Below are 17,930 nucleotides of genomic sequence, written 5' to 3'. Positions count from 1 at the left end.
GAAAGTATGCAGGTTTATGTATTTAACTTGCTGACTAGAGTGAAATAATTTAAATTAAACACTACAAATTCAATACCGAATATGTATCTTTAAATTCTTCAGTAGATCAAGTCACAGCCTGTTGGACAGTAAGAAGTTCCCGATTACTGATGTGGAAGGACGATTTGTCTTCTACACATATACCTTGAAAATTCCTGAGTTTCACTTGTTCACAGATGCTTCATTTCAGCGAAGGAGTGTGTATACCAATGGTAGTATTGAACCAATCTAACCACCACTTGAGAATTAAGATGTTGCTCCTGGAAGTATCAAAGAAGTGGATGATACAATGAAGATTGATGACCATCGACCACTTTCTTCTTGTTTATGGCAAAAGAAATAATGGGAATAAAATCCTAGAAGAACAGGATCGATTCTCACTCCTATCTCAATAATTCAATGATAGCCTTGGAATGAAATTCCACACTCCACTACTCAGTTGTAGGTGTAAGTATGTGGCTACAGTTTGGGAGGATAATGGAGGTGTAAAAGTGAATGAAAAGACCAACTCTGATGCCAGAAAATGAAGTACCCATTAATCTACAGTGAAGGAATACCAAGTGTCCATCAAATAGTGTAACCCTGCTCCCCCAGACTTCACCCATTTAGGGTAGACATCAACGCCATTGGTGACAGTGAGCTAGAGTGGAGAAGCCTTGAAACTAAGAACAGAATCTATTCAAAGTATCCATTAAGTAAGGAACAGAAGCCATAAGTTGGAACACACAAGGTGTAGTCACATCACACCCTGACCACCAGCAGGAGACAAATAAAGTCTGGTGATCAACAAAAATAAGAAATAAAGCACACAGGTAACATCAATTCAAGATTTGAATGCCTCTGGGATGCCCATGAACATAAATAAAAGGAGTTTCGTGTAACTGATTGAGAGTTACAGTAGGTAGAAGAAATCCAACAAGGTGTTCTCTACGAAATAAATCCTAATAACAAATGTGTTAGGTAACCAAAGAAAAAAAAAAACTGACAATCCAACCAAAGCAGAAGTCAGTAGAAGGCCCCAATTCATCTTTAAATTGAGGTGGGGATCCCTGATAGGCATCCAACAAAATTTTCAAATGGAGGATATCTCAGAGCAAGAGTGAGGGTCAAACAAAAAAACTGTGATCTAGTCAAAGTGATTGCAGAGTCCAGTTTAGAACACCACACATCTAAAAGCAGACCTAGTCTATCAAATTGAAATATACATCCATCTGGCAGTGGTAAGCCAAAGCATGCAAACAGACAAACAAGAGTACAAAGTACATCTATCCCATCAAATAATAAAGCAGAAGACATCCCAGCATAAACTAGCAATATGAGATGAAAAACTAAGTAAACCCCTGCCCAACTTGTCTGTCATGTAGGAAGGAGTAACTAATTGAATAAAGGGAACAGGAAGTGGATGATCCAAATTGGCCTTGTGAAAAGCTGACTTATTAAAGAATAGCACTGTAAAACCTGAGTCCAAATCCCCCCTGAATATCCTGGATCATCAAGAAAAGCAGCCTCAGAACCCCCAAAATAAATCATGGACTCAGCTGAGGGTAACCCCCCTCACACTCATAAAAAGATGCTTGATAACATATGAGGAATAAGCTAGCTATAATTAAGCTTAATGCTGACATCAGTAACATGGGAATTCATGCCTGAAAGCAGTGCTTAAAATGTTTTTAAACAGAAATGTACAAGTTGATGCCAAAAGTAGGTATTTTGCACAGTATAAACACAAAAAGTTTTAATTATTTTAAAACTTCTATTTAACATGTCTTCTGTATTGGCAACACATTTATATATATAAAAAAAAAATTCCACTTTCTTATTTTAATCTGATTAATACTCCACATCAATAAAAATATTATATTTTAGTCTAGGACTATTTTAGAAACGTACTAATCACAAAAATACATCCTAATACTTACTGGTCAAAGCCATCCTCTCCACCACAAACATAAATTTTTCCATGTAAGGTTGTAACCCCTGGCCTATATCGCTTTTGTTTCATTGGTGGGCATATTTTCCATTGGTTCTTCTCAGAGTCAAAACTTTCTACACTGTTAGTGTATCCTACAGATGGTTGACAACCACCTAAAAATAATAGTTTACTTATTTATGAACTGGACTTTAAGTTAGATTAGTTTACAATGTACAGGTGACTCACTGGCTTAATGAGAAATTAAACAACCTAATGCTTATTATGTATAGATATTATTGATAGAAACATGCAAATACACATATACAGATATAGTTCATAGAAGTGGTCTTCTAAAGGTATATTCTCAATGCAAATCATAATCCTAAATAACAGCTGATATATTCCCAATGTAAATCACAATTCTAATGCAGTAACCAAACTCAGCTGCTTTTTTCAAATTCTTGCTGGCATTGACTTTTTCTCTGATATAGTCCCAACTTTTAACCATCCCCCAGTCATCAGGAATATCTAACCATCCTAAGCATTTACTAATATAACAATTTCTTTATACAGCCCATTACAGAAACTACGTTTAATTTATTCTAGTCCTAGGGCTATCCCTGAATTTAAGAGAAAATTAAGTCATCTTAAAACACCAAACTTATAACACACAATTATAAAATATTTAAAATACTAGAGCAACATTTATCTATAAAAAAAAATTAACAAGAAACATTTTAGGAGAAGAATATATATAAAAGTATGTTTATTAAAACATGTTTATTAGTATAGAATACTAAACCCCCATTCTCATTTACAGACAAAAACCTATGAGTACCCAAAGCAGTTTGCAATATTTCCATAATTTATTTTGTGAACAGTATTTAATTTAATTGTACATTAAGTATCCTTATTGCAAAACCTTGTAATACAGCTATTCTGTATCTTGAAAAAACTGGCAAATGCTTCTTTTATAAATCAACAAAACAAATAGCAGGGTGGCGCTGTGTTATGAATGTATACTGCATTATAACTATTTCATAACAAATGAAAAACAGTAATTAAGAGTATTTAAAACTGTTACAGTAGTACATTTCAAAACATGTATTTTTGATGTCATATCCATGATATGAGTTATATTTATGATTATTAATTAACTGAACAAGTGATTCCATAAGAGGAAATTTCAGAGAAGCAGGCCCTTGTAAGAGTTTTCTTTCTTTTGTTTTTTAGGAGGGGAGAGTTGATGGAAATAAAACATTATATAGATTACTGGTAGTTTGATCTTACTTTCTGTAGTCATAAGCAGCAGTTATCCACAGGAATGTAATTTTTGGATAATAGTTTAATGCTTTCATATTTTCTAAAATGTTGAATATAATACTGTGATATAAAATACTTGAATCTACAAAAGTTAGTTTTGTCTTATGATCTACATGACCTTAGGGTGAGATATAATTACTCCACATAGTGTAAGGTAATCTGCTAATTAAGTGGACACATATCAAGATTGGCATTACGGGAGATTGGAATCACTAATTTCAGTTATTTCACGTAGTTAACGCTTTCACTGGTAACCAATGATTTTGTTTATGTACACAAACCATCTACATTTTTGTCCACATATTCTATTCTAATTTCAGAGTCATCAAAAATATTCTTGTAGTCTCTCAACATTATAAATGGTTCACTTTTAACAGAGTTATATGCCCTGTGCATTATATGTATATAAATATGAGCAGTCCAGTTAGACCAGTTTGTATTTGGACAACATAGGACTGAGTCTAAAATTAGTCACGATGTGTGTTTATTATTTTTGTGAACTTATGGGTGACCATACTTGTTGTTTACAAATCTTTTTAAATCATACTTAATAATTTCAACTAAGTACACCTACAAATCTGCCAGAATATATTTTATTGATCGAAAATAAATTATATTCATTACTCTCAACTTACCTCCTACCAGTCACAGCTCTCTTTAAGCAACTATGCTTATTTTGACAATTTTTGGTATTTAGTGGTTAAATATTTTGTGTATAAATTTATATACCAGTCTGATTAATAAGAAGCTAATAATATTTCAGAGATGTGAGGACAATTAGTTATCAAATGGCTGTGTGCATAATGTTTTTCGAACTAAACACTAGCAGTTTAACATTCTCATAACAAACAACTACTAAAAAACACTGCACTTGTTCTCCACTATTCAGTCTCATGTGGATGGATAAATATATATTTAAGTTGCATATTCAATGAATTTGATTAATTTATTTCTCCTAATTAACATTGTAATTATGTTTTAATGACAGCATAAGTTTGTAAGCCCTGAGCTGACAAGTAGCAATTTACTTAATTTTTAGTGACAAAATAAACTACAGAATGAATAAAGCAGCTTCGTTTCTATGTCCTAATACATTTCTGTATACAAATTTCAGATGTTCCCATGTGAGAGTACTACCATTTATGACACTTTTCTTCCCAAAAAAGTTAGATTATTTTATAAGTGTTTTGCAAGTAAACAGAAAATACATTAAACAGATTTTATAGCTAATGCATAAATATTTCTAAATATGTTTTGCTTTAACTTACAAGAAGAGTTTCAGGTTAGCAAGTTGATAAGTCTAATTGTTTATATTTTCATAGAATCAACTTTTAGAAAAATCAATCATTATAAAAACGTAGAATATGAAACACATCTTTCAGATAATTAAGATTATATAAATAACTAATCTCAAAAGTTAAACGAAAAGCACCTTTTGTTAAAATCTGTCTTGTTCTAACATGGAAAAATTGGAACAAAAGAAGTTAATCTAACCAAACGGAGCATTTCTTGAATGATAAAACATGGTAGAAATTTTGTTCAAATGAATTAAAAGTTTTAGTTATTGTTTATCATGGTCTCTCCCTAAGTAAACAAACTAGCAGCATTACACTCCCAAAAGGTAAAGCTAGTAGTTGCATGACACTTTCATTAGGTAAACCTAGCCATAACAAGACCATTTCACTATGACTTTTTAAATAAAAACTCCTACTTATTCAATTCACAATATTTTTTTTACTAACATTTAAATTCACTTTCAACCATGTTTAGACAATCATAACTGACTTTAATGTTAAACTCTGCAATAGAATTCTTAATTTGTGTTATACTCAAATTTTGGAAAAGTGAAAATAGAAAGGTTAGACTATAACATTATCTTTAAATGTATACCTATTATATAGATTAATTCGTTGAGCACACAAATTCCAGCACCAAATCTTGGTGCAAGTAATGGAGCCACAAGTGACCAGGAATCTTTTGTAGGGTTATATGCTTGCACAAGACTGGTACCATCTTCATTTTGTTGTGAGGAACCACCTGAAACAATCATTCCAATGGTTGCAATCATAAACTGGCTATGAGAGTGGAATAGGATAATTTTTTATTTCAAATGGATGTTGAATGACACAAAAAAACTATACATTTTTTCTGAAATATAGACAAGTAAAACATTGTTCAAGTTTTAAAACAACATTAGGATAATCATAATCAATTTCTGAACAACACAAGTCACCTCCATAGATCCAAACTACAAGTTAACCCTATGTTTACAGATAAGGGTCAAAGTGTTCATTATGAACTCTTACATAATTGCATTCACATTTTAATTTAGAAACCTAATCACCAATGTACATTAATATGCTTGGCATCAAAATGTAGTTCATAATTGAGATTTTGTATTATTTACAATTTAGTTTCTTAATTTAAAAAAAAATTAAAGAAACTCAATCTTCACTTCTCAATATCATTTGATGCTTCTTCAATCCAAATTTTCTATTTTAGAATCTCTTTCTACTCTTTTATGATCTTTTTAATTTGCCATCAATTACATTTTTATATTATAGATATTGCTTAGCTACAGTGAATAGATTCAAGGTTCATTCTTTACTTAAATATAAAAAATCTCAAACCCACATGCTATGTCCCTCCTATTTCATCCTGTCTTTCAAAAATAATTAATCCAATAAAAACAAGATTCTGCTTTATACATGATTTATTATGAAGCTTGTTCATTCACACACAAGGTATGGAAACTTATAATTTCAATTTCATTTTCTGTCTTTGTGGTGTTTGACTCAACCAGCTAACAAAATCTTTTAATTCACTTTCAGCTTAGTTAGAAAAATAGATATATCGTAACAGGTTCAGAACATTCTGTTCTTTATGCATGATAGTATTTTGTTTATAAAACTGCATTCTTAAAATAAAAATTAATAATATTTTAGACCAAAAAGTAGGCCTATGAAGCTTCATCTGCTGATTGCAGGAATACAAATGTAAGTACTAAATTTCTTGTCAGATTTTGTATTCATTTTTGTAAAGGTAACTAAATTATAAAAATTAGGAATTTATTATATTACATAAGAAAAATTAACTTAAAAAACAAAACAAAAACAATATCTTGTGAAATTTCACATTTGACTGTTTGTTTGCACAAAGCAGTCTGGTTGCATTAAATTTTATATGTATATTTCTGAAATTGTCCAAGAGCATTTGTAAAGAAATAAAACTAAATGATCCCAGATGTGAAAATTCTATTATATTTGTCTATACGAACATATAGTATGTAACTATCTGTTGCAATATACATCCATTCTAGAAGGAAAGAAGGGTAATTTAGATTTAGTTCATATTTTTAAACTTTTAGTTTTACATTACATTGATAGCCCTGGGAGCCAGTCATTTAGTATAAAATCAGTGGTAGCTGCTTTAGCAAATTTTTGGTTGGACCATCAATGGCTGAATAGCTCAACACATAATAATAAAAACTGTGTTTTAAAAACATTACAACAGCACTTTAGAGATAATTATATATCCATCATAAAGTAAAAAGTAAATTAAGACTGAAAAAGTTGTTCTGTGCTGCACAGAATAATAAATTTTATCAGGTATTATAGTACATAAGTAACAAAAATGCACAAAATTTATTGCATTATTACTTAAGCACATAATTAAAATACTGTCTTTAACTAAAGATATTGCTATTACTTTTCTAAATATTAAGAGACGAGTATCTATGTCCACAAAACAGCAATTACGTGAAACTCTAAAATATATTATCAGTATCGCTGTTCATTAACCCTTTAGCAACGGGCTCATTATAGAACACACAAGTTTTTACTCTGTAACTTTTAATACAGTAGATGTACCTTCACAAAATTTGTACAAGTATTTTTGTACACAAAAAAATCAACAGATTTTTTAATGAAATATGTTTACTAGAGATTTGTTTGTAAAAATATTGAGTCTATTTGGTTACTACTCAGAGTGCAAAGTGATTTCATGTGATGATTAAAAAACTATTTTCTGTTCCAAAAATCTCAAATATTATTTGTGTAACCTGTAGAAACTCCTGAACACATTTCAACATTTGTTTTCAATAAGACTTTAATATTTTATGTTATTTTCTGTACTCGAATTATGTTACATTTGTCAACCAACCAACCTCGTGACCATCAGGAAAAAAATTAGGAAATAAATATTAATTTATCTTTTTCATGCTAGAAATCTGACTAATGTTAGTTTGTGACTAATGTTTAGTTTAGGTAGCTTAAGTTATATATTTATTATTTTGACCTTCAGTCGTGAAACCTTACATTACATAACTTGCACTGACCCAGAGCACATACTTTCACAAAATTTGTACAAGTATTTTTGTACAAAAAAACCCAAAAAACAACAGATTTTTTAATGACATATGTTTACTAGAGATTTGTTTGTAAAAATATTGAGTCTATTTGGTTACTGTATCCAATAATATAAAACTGAACTGGTCTTGGTTGTTTTAGTGGACTGGTATTTTGTAATTTACAGTAACATTGAAACTATTATATATTATATATGTATATAGATTGTTACTATATAAAATTAAGCTACAAAACTTATTTTTATTAAAATATAGAGCAATAAATAAAGAAGTAAATTGAATAATTATCACTTAAAGCCATGACCTTTGAATTCAGTTTCTGGTGGACATAGGTTTCTGAGCCTTTTAAAATTTCACATGTGGAAGATATCAAACAAATGTTTTTAGGTTTTAAGTGTACAGTTGACTTACCAAAAAATAATAAATAACTATACTGATACTATAGAATTGCACGATAATTTATTAAACTTAATAACTAAGCTGTATTTAGATCTAAAAAATTATTAAACTTTGAGCAGAGTAAAGACACAACCTACCTATTTGAAATCTTCACAGATTAAAATAGCTGAGAAAACCACCAGGGGCATTCTGAGCTGTCAACTGATTATTCATACATCATATATTGTAGTAAGAGTGTATAAGGGACTGTTTCTAAAAACGAAAAGAGTTGAACTGGGCCACTGTGTTTGATTCAGTACATAAGCCATATTTCAGCAAAATAAATAATTTGCACAAAACTATAGACATAATATTTCGTCATCACAAATATCTGATTTTAACCAGTGGTGCATTAAACATACCACGTGACTCACCAAAACCTAAATTTAGGTGGGTTCTTTTAAAATTTACTTTTAAAGTAAGAAATTAACTCATATATAATATTAAAGCTAAAATTATAATTTACAATTTGGTTCCAAACTTATTGATATAAATTCATAAAAGAGTAGTTCAATAAAATTTTTAATGCAAGTCAACAAACATGATGACATGGCCTTTTGCCTGTGATCTGTTGCACTTTTAAATTAATATTGTATATTAAATGCCTGGTTCAGGACATCAGTGAGTGAAATTTATCTAACCTTCACTAGCCAATACATTTTTTACTAGGTTTATATTGCCATGTATGAATAATAAACATTCATAGTCATTCAGTGGAGTGAACTCCTTTCTGTGTTCATGATGAGACCTATAGTTGAGAACATGTTCTTAACTGGTACACTTGCACAGGGAACAGACAAATATTCTTTTGCTGCACTGGGTAATCATGAATAATTACACATATTATTCTTCCAGAAAAGCAATGGAAGAATTTAGTAATTTCATTTTCTTTGATGTAGAGGCAGACTCTATATCAGTATTTTAAAATGAAGCAACCCCATTAGATATGGTTAAGCAGACATGTTTAAAATGGATGCCACTACTTTTTCCTTGGTTATTAAAACAAGTTGCAGGATCCAGAGCACATGCCACTTTTACAATTTCTGATAATTTAAAGTAAGTTTATTTTGGAGGTTATTACTTCTTTGAAGTATTTAATTGCAGTTATCTTTTTGTTGTATTTGATAAACGTGCTATATTTTCGCCTTTATTAGGGAATAACTGTCAGTGTTTCCTGCGTTACTCATCATTTCTATGAGCTTATGAAATGGTCTGGAAAAACTGACTAAACTTTCCATCATGTTTACTTCTTCAGCATCCATTACTGTGTCATACTTTCCAATGTTTTACAGTATAATTATGCATAAGTCTTTTAATGAAAGTATGGATTCCAGCATATTAAGAGCACCATTCTACCTTATACAAATCTGCAATTTAAGACTTTTGTGACTGTGAGGTGACCTTAAGTCTTGAACTACCCTCATCCAGACCTGGGTCTTCCTGATAAGACTCTTGTCCAAAATGGAAACTGTTAAGCAGAAGGTTTAAGCTAGCAGTAATTTGTGAAAGTGTTAATTTGTTTCTTTGTTATTCTTTCCACGTCTATGTCTTTTCCATGTTTCTCAAAGAGATGAACCTTAATGTTGCCAATCCCTGCTCCTTCTGTAAATGGGATATAGGAGCCAATTTATTTGACTTCAGTTGTTCTTGCTCATCTGTTAAACATGGTTGACAGTAATACACATATTTCTTCCACCAACAGTCTATAATACTACCTAGCTTTGCTATGCTACTTTACCTCACTTGAATCTAATATAATTGTGTAAGTTATTACTTTGGCATTTTGGGAAGTCAAATTAACTGACACATTGCTGTTTGTGACTTCATGTTTTCCTGAACCCAAACAGTTCAACTATCAACTCATTTGGACTTCCTGGTGTAAGACAGGATCTATAAAAAATATTTTATTATTAAGTTAATTTAATAATTTCATCAAAATAACATGCAGTTATTTTTTTCAGAATTTAGATATATCCATTTAAGTTCAGTGGCAGAACATATTAAAATAGTATTATTTCAATGACAAATGGACATCACAGTAATACATTTCATGAAATATTTTGTTATCCTTTGTTTATTATTATTTACCTTATCTTAATAACATTTACTTTATACATTTAGTAGATCTGAAGTAAATATTAACAATAAGGAAAAGCATGAGTCTCTCATAAGTGGTAATAATGTATAGCTTATTAAATACTGAGTTTGGGTCTGCAAACTTCTGTACTTTCAGATTATACCCCTCTGTTTCCTTTTTGTAAGCCTATGAACTCACCTGCTTCTGTGGGTACTAGGCATAAAATATAAGAGGATCAGGTTTGCTAATTCAATTTTTAAGTGCAACAGGTTGCACCATTTTGGTTACAATTCAAATGGCTCTTTCAGAGCATTTAGACTGCAGTTTTTGTTAATACTGCAATAAACTGTCTGTTCAATAATATATGGTAATACAGATTGATGTAAATCTTTAAGTATATTGGTGTTATAAGGGTGTTTATAGTTGTATTCAGCCACTTGCATTGTTGATAAATGTATCACACAGGTCTAGTTAATTAGTAGTTACTTACACTAGAACACACTACAGATTAAGCCTGAATTTCAATTTACGTGAATGACACTTGTAGATGTAAGCACAATAAAATTGAATAATTATCTAATCAGATATGATGTAGGAATCTAATAAATTCAGATTAAAATTGTTACTTCAAGAAATAATGGCAGTCAGTGTAAAATCTATAAACATATGTAGTCTAGAAGTAGTGGTCAGTAGTCTTGTATGCACACACACTTATGAAATTAGCATATACCCCACTGGTTTAGCTGGTCATTGGTGGCTCAAAATATAATGAGTGGCTGTTGGAGTCACAAAAATTGGTGGAAGCTGGAGCAAACTGGTAGTAGCTCCCATGTCTATACTTTGATGATTTTGCTACAGTTAGCATTAGGATATAGAAAACAAAAAGACATACAGAAGAACGTTTTACAAAAAACAAAACAAACAAACTCAATATTCATTTAGAAGGTTCTACGATTTATACAAATGAACCATGAAAACTGTGAGATAAAAATAAGTAATTTTATTCTTAATATGACACTTTCTTCCTTTCAGCCACTTGCATTGTTGATAAATGTATCACATAGGTCTAGTTAATTAGTAGTTACTTACATCAAACTGATTCAGTAAATTTACATAAATATCATTACTGAAAATACTGTGCTTAAAATTATATTTTTTTTACAACAGACTTGTAATGTTTACTAAACGTTTATAAAAGTTTTTTGAAATTGCATTAAGTAAATTTGGAACCATAGTAAACATTAATTCTCTGATAAGGAGGTTGATTAAATGGACTAACCCTGTGAACAAAGTGTTAACCCAGTAATTACACACTGATCTAAGGAGTATGCAGCATAGTAAAACAAAAATGTACAATCACAAAAATGCATAGATTTGTCCTTTGGATATCCTATTCATTATGACACGTGTATAGTTGCAGATTATTTTCAGAGTTAGTGTATTATAAAAGTATTTTATTACACTAACTCCAAAAATAATCCGTGACCACACACATGCCATAATCAAAACTAGTAAAATAAACATTACCAGAAATACCTTCCACATTTATCAGTATTACCAGCTATCAAAGGAAATTAAACCTTTTTCCACATACAATTTCCACTAAACTTTTGTCACTGTATTTTATGTAGAGAACACACTCTGACCTTCTTGCTGTAATCACTGTTACTATAATCAAGCTACTAATGTGTGCACCTACCTGCTACATACAATAAACCTTTAAGTGATGTCACTGCTGGGCTTGTTAATGCAACTGCCATAGAAGCCACAAACCTCCACTTATCTTGTATGAAGTCATAACGTTCTACACTGGATAACCTAGTTTCCCATTCCCAACCACCAACAGCATACATGTGTCCATCCAAAACTGCTAAACCTAAAACATTTGTATGAATTACTACCTAGCTATTAATATTTGTTGCTATAAAGAGTAACAGTTCACTCTAATACTATTAATGTATTTCTGGCAAACTGGTCATAAACCTATTTTGAAATTAAGTGGCTGAAATATTAAAACTTTTACTTGAATAGCTCCCTAACCAAACATAAATCATTTTCTAAAGTGTTCCATATGTTTCTGATGGTTGAGCTGAGAAGAGCTGATGTTGATTAAAACTGTAGTCCTCAGTTGACATGTTTTGTTACAAGTCACACACTTTATGGCTAGCATATAGCTGAAGAAATTTATATTCACTAAGCACTTTTCTTATACATTTAACTTAAGGTATACACTTCTGCCAATTCTCCAATAAATTTTTGATTTATTTAGATAGCAATAGATGAGTTCAGTACATTAAAATGTAATTAATGTAATTTTGAACATATTGTTCAATCAAAATATCCATTATACAAAACTTCAGCTAACATAATAAATATTAATTAAGTCATTGTCACTTATCTGAAACAAACTTCTAAGAAAAAACAAAATAAATTGCATTTTCAGATAAAAGAAAAAAAATACATGTACAACATTTGAGACTTACACCCTTCTTTATCATTCCCAGAATATTAATTTTAAGAAATGCCATAATCAGACTCCTTAATTTTACACTCCAGAACTTACTTACTTATAAAAAAAATAGTACATAAAAATAAGATGTTCAAAAACTGCACTTTGAAGATAATATAGAAACAGCTGTGGTTTTAAAGTTTACATTGAAATATATTAAGTGTACTGAAATCTTTAAAATACTACAATATATTTGCTGTGAAAACCAACCATTTGCAAATAGTTCATATTTATGAGAATTTCAAAATTTTCATTCACTTCTGAACAAAGAATACTATTTAATGTGAGGTAGCAGCTCCTACAGAAATGTTCAGCACATTCTAAAAGCACTGAAAGGTGTACCTCTCAGTCTTTTGAAAAGGTACTTGAGTACCTAATTCAGATCTATGTTGATTCATTGGCTCCACTTCCACCCACTGGTTACACACTGGGTCATACCTCCATACAGTATCACTCAAAGCTCCATCAGGGCACTCTCCTCCAGCCACATATAAGGTGTTACTTCCTGGTAACCAATAAAACATATCATAATTAAAATTAACAACATTATATGCATGAATAATTTTAACAATGCTAATAAATATTATATTTATAATTTTAATGAAATTATCACATCTTCCATGCAACAGTGATATCAGAACTTAAGAGAAAGGATCCATACTCAAGCTTTCTAAAACAATCTTCCATAGACTTACAAACATTTTGTTAAACCAGGCAGCAATGAAATAATTATCTAATTACTTTTTAAAATGGTATACCAATTACCTGTCACCACCATGCCATGTTTGCTTACTGCAAAAGGTAAGCACTGTAAACTATGCCAAACAACTAGGCCAGGATCAAAACATTCAACTGTTTTCAACATCACTTTGTCATCTTCTCCTCCAGAAAGAACCACCACATCTACAACTCCTAATAATCATAAAATACTTATTTATTTAGATATACTTTCCTACAACAATGAATTAAAGGAAAAACAACAAAAGTACACAAGTTCCAAGTAGGTTCCTACTAATAAAAACTCCCAAAATGAATCCTAAAGTAAGAATTCAGCTAATGACTTCACTAGATCAATAATATATTATTTCCAGTAACACAGACGTCAACACACAGGACACAAGTGTATTAAGCTTGTAATATTTATTACAAAATTCTATCCAATCACACAACTTCACTTGTATTATTTTCCAAGTGAATACACTTACTTTATGATTTATGGAAGTTCTACATTGCACAGCACCAAAGTATTATAATTTTATCATATCTCTTCAAATTCCACTGAACATATGTAAGTAGATTACAGCCTTGCAACAGTTGAATTCCACCATATATCTGAAAGTTGTTTTTATTAATTTTTATCTGTTTATTTGTATCTCATAACAAACATGCAGATTCTAATTACTATAAGATATTCTAATAAACAGCTTAAAGTATCTGTGTACCTTGTGACCTTTAAAGAGCTAATATATAACACATATAAGATCCACATTTAGACATATGTAATTTCTAACATACGTGTGCTATACGATAACCTACAGACATCAGAGGTTCTAACTTTTAGTTACATTTTATATTTTAATTTTTAACTTTGTGATTTATAAGGCTTTCAGAACTGGCACAATACCCAAGTAAAATATCTCACTTGTACTTTTGAAAATTCTATTATGAAGCATTCACATGCATAATAATGATTACTGACTGCTTCAAATCTTGTTGGGTTGTACCACAGAAATTACATAAAACAGCTTAGAACACACTTTCAGTTTAATTTTTATCGTGCAATGTATAAAAAGATTCATTATGCCCTCATTACTTTAACTAAAGAGCTTTACTAGCATTAAAAGAATGTTTACAGTGTTCAAACTAAAATTATCTTGGGATTTCCTTGGTATCAGACATAAAATCAGAATTCTAAAAGTAAAATTTAATCAAGTTTATATTCATCTCTGAATTAACAGAAATCCACACATTTTGACTTTAAAATTACCTTGGGATCTCCTTGGTATCATACGGGAATTACCGTGCTCTTTTCTTCTGTCAGGCATGAGGTGATAGGATATGGCCTCATCCAAAATCCTTTTTCCTTCTGGTGAGTCAGTGACTATGGGAAGAGTTGCTACATGATCATGAAGATAATAAGGGCTGAGAAGTGGAAGTCTAACAAATGGTAGAACCTGAAATTCAGTACCACTGTGATTTCAACTTTTTGTAGATTTCATAAGGTTGCAGGATCTGATGAATGAAGAGTGTACTACAAAATCAACTACATTTTATAGCAAATTCTTTATGAAGGTAATTTTCAAGTACCATTATATATTTGCCTGAAAACCTATATATGAGTAGTCTTTCTATTTTAATTTCTATTTAGATTCTACTTCACATAGATATTGGTATTTTTGAGCATTTATTTCTCAAATTTAAATCCAGTTCTTTAAAAATGATGGTCATATACACATTAGAAAGTAAGCAGCTATATATTTAGGAAGTAGATACAAAAATTCATATTTAAAACATAAAATCAGCACTGTAAAAATAAAATTTTATTAAATGTTTATTTTCTTTTCTAATATTATGTGCCCATATATACTCACCAGTGATAAATTACCTACATCTTCTGAACAATAAATGTTATTTAAGTAATTTTCACATAAATAGTTGGAGATGTGAGAATATGTTTACTTTAGAGTATCTATTTTAGTTGAAAGTTGAAGAAGACCTCAAATACAGTATAAGTAACACATCAGTGACTAGATAAGAAACTAGTTTTTATGAAGGGTGATGGAAAATGGCAAGAAGTAAACAGGAGTCAGCATCCTTATCATATAAGGAAGAAGATAAATGCAGAAGATATTCTGGTTTAACTTTGTGAAAAAGACCAACCAGAAGTTCACAAACACACATGAAACAGGTTTCAGGTTACATACTAGACATTCCATAATACAAGATAAAAGTATTTTGTTCAGATCTAATCCTGGTGACCTAATTGAACCAAGTAAGATGGAGCATTTCACTAAGAAAAACCAGGGGAGCCTTTAACAGACATAAAATAATATAAAATGCAACATAGCAAGGTTTCTGATGGATAAACACAACCAAGAAACTAATAATTAGTCTAAAAAATAAGACATCTAAGTTAATCAGATAACTATAAAATGGAGTCTTTCAGCTAGAGCCATTAGGATGCTTAATGATGATGATGCATATATAGCTTACATTGTCACAAATGGCTAAAATCCTTCACAACTAGAAAAAACATCATGACTATGAAGCTGACATGATGGAAAGCAAAATAAATAATCAAAACTAGAATCACATTGACATTTTAAGTAGCTTAGTTGGATTAAAATGTTTGCTAACAACAGGAACTGTTGAACTGAATCCTGCCTGATTTCAATTCTTTTTCTTTTAAATAAAACTTCTATTAACTTATTAATAACCACTGGAGTGGCAGTACACAGTTACAGCTTTTCCACTAAATGTAATATTTACCTAACACTGACATATATACATGCATGAAATCTGGGGCACAGTTTCTGAATACTTGTACCATACTATAAAAATACTTTTGGTGTTTTTTTCTTCTATACAGAAATGTATGGCATGTGCAATTTTTTTTTAAATTGCATAAAAAATATTTCCAACAAACTGAGCTTTTGATTTATGTTAAAACCTCTGAAATTTATATAAAAACAAGTAATACAATAAAGTCATTAAAAGTACTAAACCATATTCTTAAATTTTGTAACTAAAAACAAACTATTGGTAAACCAATGAAAAATTTTACACTATTCTGAGGAAATATTTCTTGAATAAAAAATTTGTAAACAATGTAAGTTGTTTCATTTATATACACATATATTTATTTTTTAATATTTTACTATTTGTATTGGAACATTCACATAACCATCAAAAAGTTAAAAGAAGTGCAACTTTTTCCATTTCACAAAATGATATACTCAATATTTTTGTTTGCTGTTAAGCATAAAACTACATAATGGTCTGTCTGTGCATGATAACAACTAGCAAAACTGTTTTCCTTAGACTTACTACCAAGATACCAAAAGGCCAATATTTTGTGATGAAATTTATTCAATAATTATGAAGTTACAGAAAAATATAAATGAGAATAAGGTTATTAAATGTAATAAAAACACAAAAAACTGTTTTAACCTGCTATTCATTATGTATTATAACTAAAGTAATCTCTGAAATCATCTCTTGCTCCACTTTCATCCTACTTTTACAGTAAACAGTTTGGGTTTTATAGTAAAAGCATATTCAGTATTTGAAAAACATGTAGTTCAAAACTGGAGAAAATATATAGTAGTTTGAAGATAATTTATAAAGTACTTCAAAACTAAATTTACACACTAATTTTATTCTTTAACAATAAACAGAAATATGTAAAACTGTCTATCACAGATGGTGTTTGACGATCTGAACAATAATGTTTCAAGAAGATGGCATGAACATTATTATAAGTACTCTTCCATTTGGTAAAAAAGGCCTAAGGCTTTACTGAAGGATGAAGTTTGGAATGTAATTTACATATCAATATGTCCCAAGTAACAGACCTACCTTATTTTTTCTAGGCTGGCAGTACTACACTAACTATTTCTGTATGTAATGAATGAACATACCTTAACATGTGAATTACTTCTTATAAGTTTGGGAAAAATTTAAAAAAAAGGTGTACGAAAATTGTTAATATTAAACAGTTTACAAGAAATAACAGTATGGAGAAAATTACTATTAAATTTCCATACAAGTCTGTCAAAAGAAACTTAAAGTATCTACCTTTTCAAAATGTTTTTCCCTTTCATCCAGACAATAATTAAGCCACAACAAGACAGCTTCAAATACCTCTTCTTCTTTGGAAACTACTAAATTATCACTTGAGACAAGTTCTATTAACTTGGTAACACTGATATTCAAAAATTCCTCCTGATGTAATACGTCAGAGAAGGTCCTAAAATTTAGGATTATTAGTAAAGACAGCAGAAAGTCTGTAGTAACAAAAGCTGTTACATTTTGCAAATGAGAATTATGGCAATATTAAAACAAAAACTTGTATTATTTGAAAAACATGAAAAAATACATTAGTTAAGAACCAACTGTTAAAGTATATCAAAACTGTACTATAAAAGACAAAATATCTTTGGTACTACCAAGTGATTTTTAATCAGGTATAACACTAGCACTTCAAAATAAAAGTAAGGAACTTGTATATTAATTTGGAGAATACAAACATCCTTTCATTTAGACA

At 30.2% G+C, this 17,930-nt stretch overlaps 1 protein-coding gene across 5 annotated transcripts in view; it reads right to left on the bottom strand.

Moving 5' to 3' along the window:
• Positions 1-17,930, bottom strand: part of LOC143235108 (kelch-like protein 24) — a 41,579-nt gene that overhangs the window by 4,814 nt on the left and 18,835 nt on the right. For 3 of the 5 annotated variants that reach the window (XM_076472929.1, XM_076472926.1, XM_076472927.1), the window contains 7 exons: positions 17,462-17,633; positions 14,652-14,838; positions 13,430-13,576; positions 13,038-13,169; positions 11,855-12,031; positions 5,165-5,311; positions 1,959-2,124 (listed from right to left, as the gene is read on the bottom strand). In XM_076472929.1, coding sequence (XP_076329044.1) covers positions 1,959-2,124; positions 5,165-5,311; positions 11,855-12,031; positions 13,038-13,169; positions 13,430-13,576; positions 14,652-14,838; positions 17,462-17,633 — 1,128 coding nt within the window. Of the gene's footprint in view, positions 1-1,958; positions 2,125-5,164; positions 5,312-8,176; positions 9,969-11,854; positions 12,032-13,037; positions 13,170-13,429; positions 13,577-14,651; positions 14,839-17,461; positions 17,634-17,930 lie in introns of those variants that run through there. The other 2 variants (XR_013018920.1, XM_076472928.1) reach the window with 2 other exon arrangements.

The sequence above is a fragment of the Tachypleus tridentatus genome, chromosome 12 (assembly GCF_004210375.1).
Source record: "Tachypleus tridentatus isolate NWPU-2018 chromosome 12, ASM421037v1, whole genome shotgun sequence".
NCBI lineage: Eukaryota > Metazoa > Arthropoda > Merostomata > Xiphosura > Limulidae > Tachypleus > Tachypleus tridentatus.
Note: the sequence above shows the minus strand (reverse complement) of the source record. Positions and strands in the feature narration are given on the sequence as shown.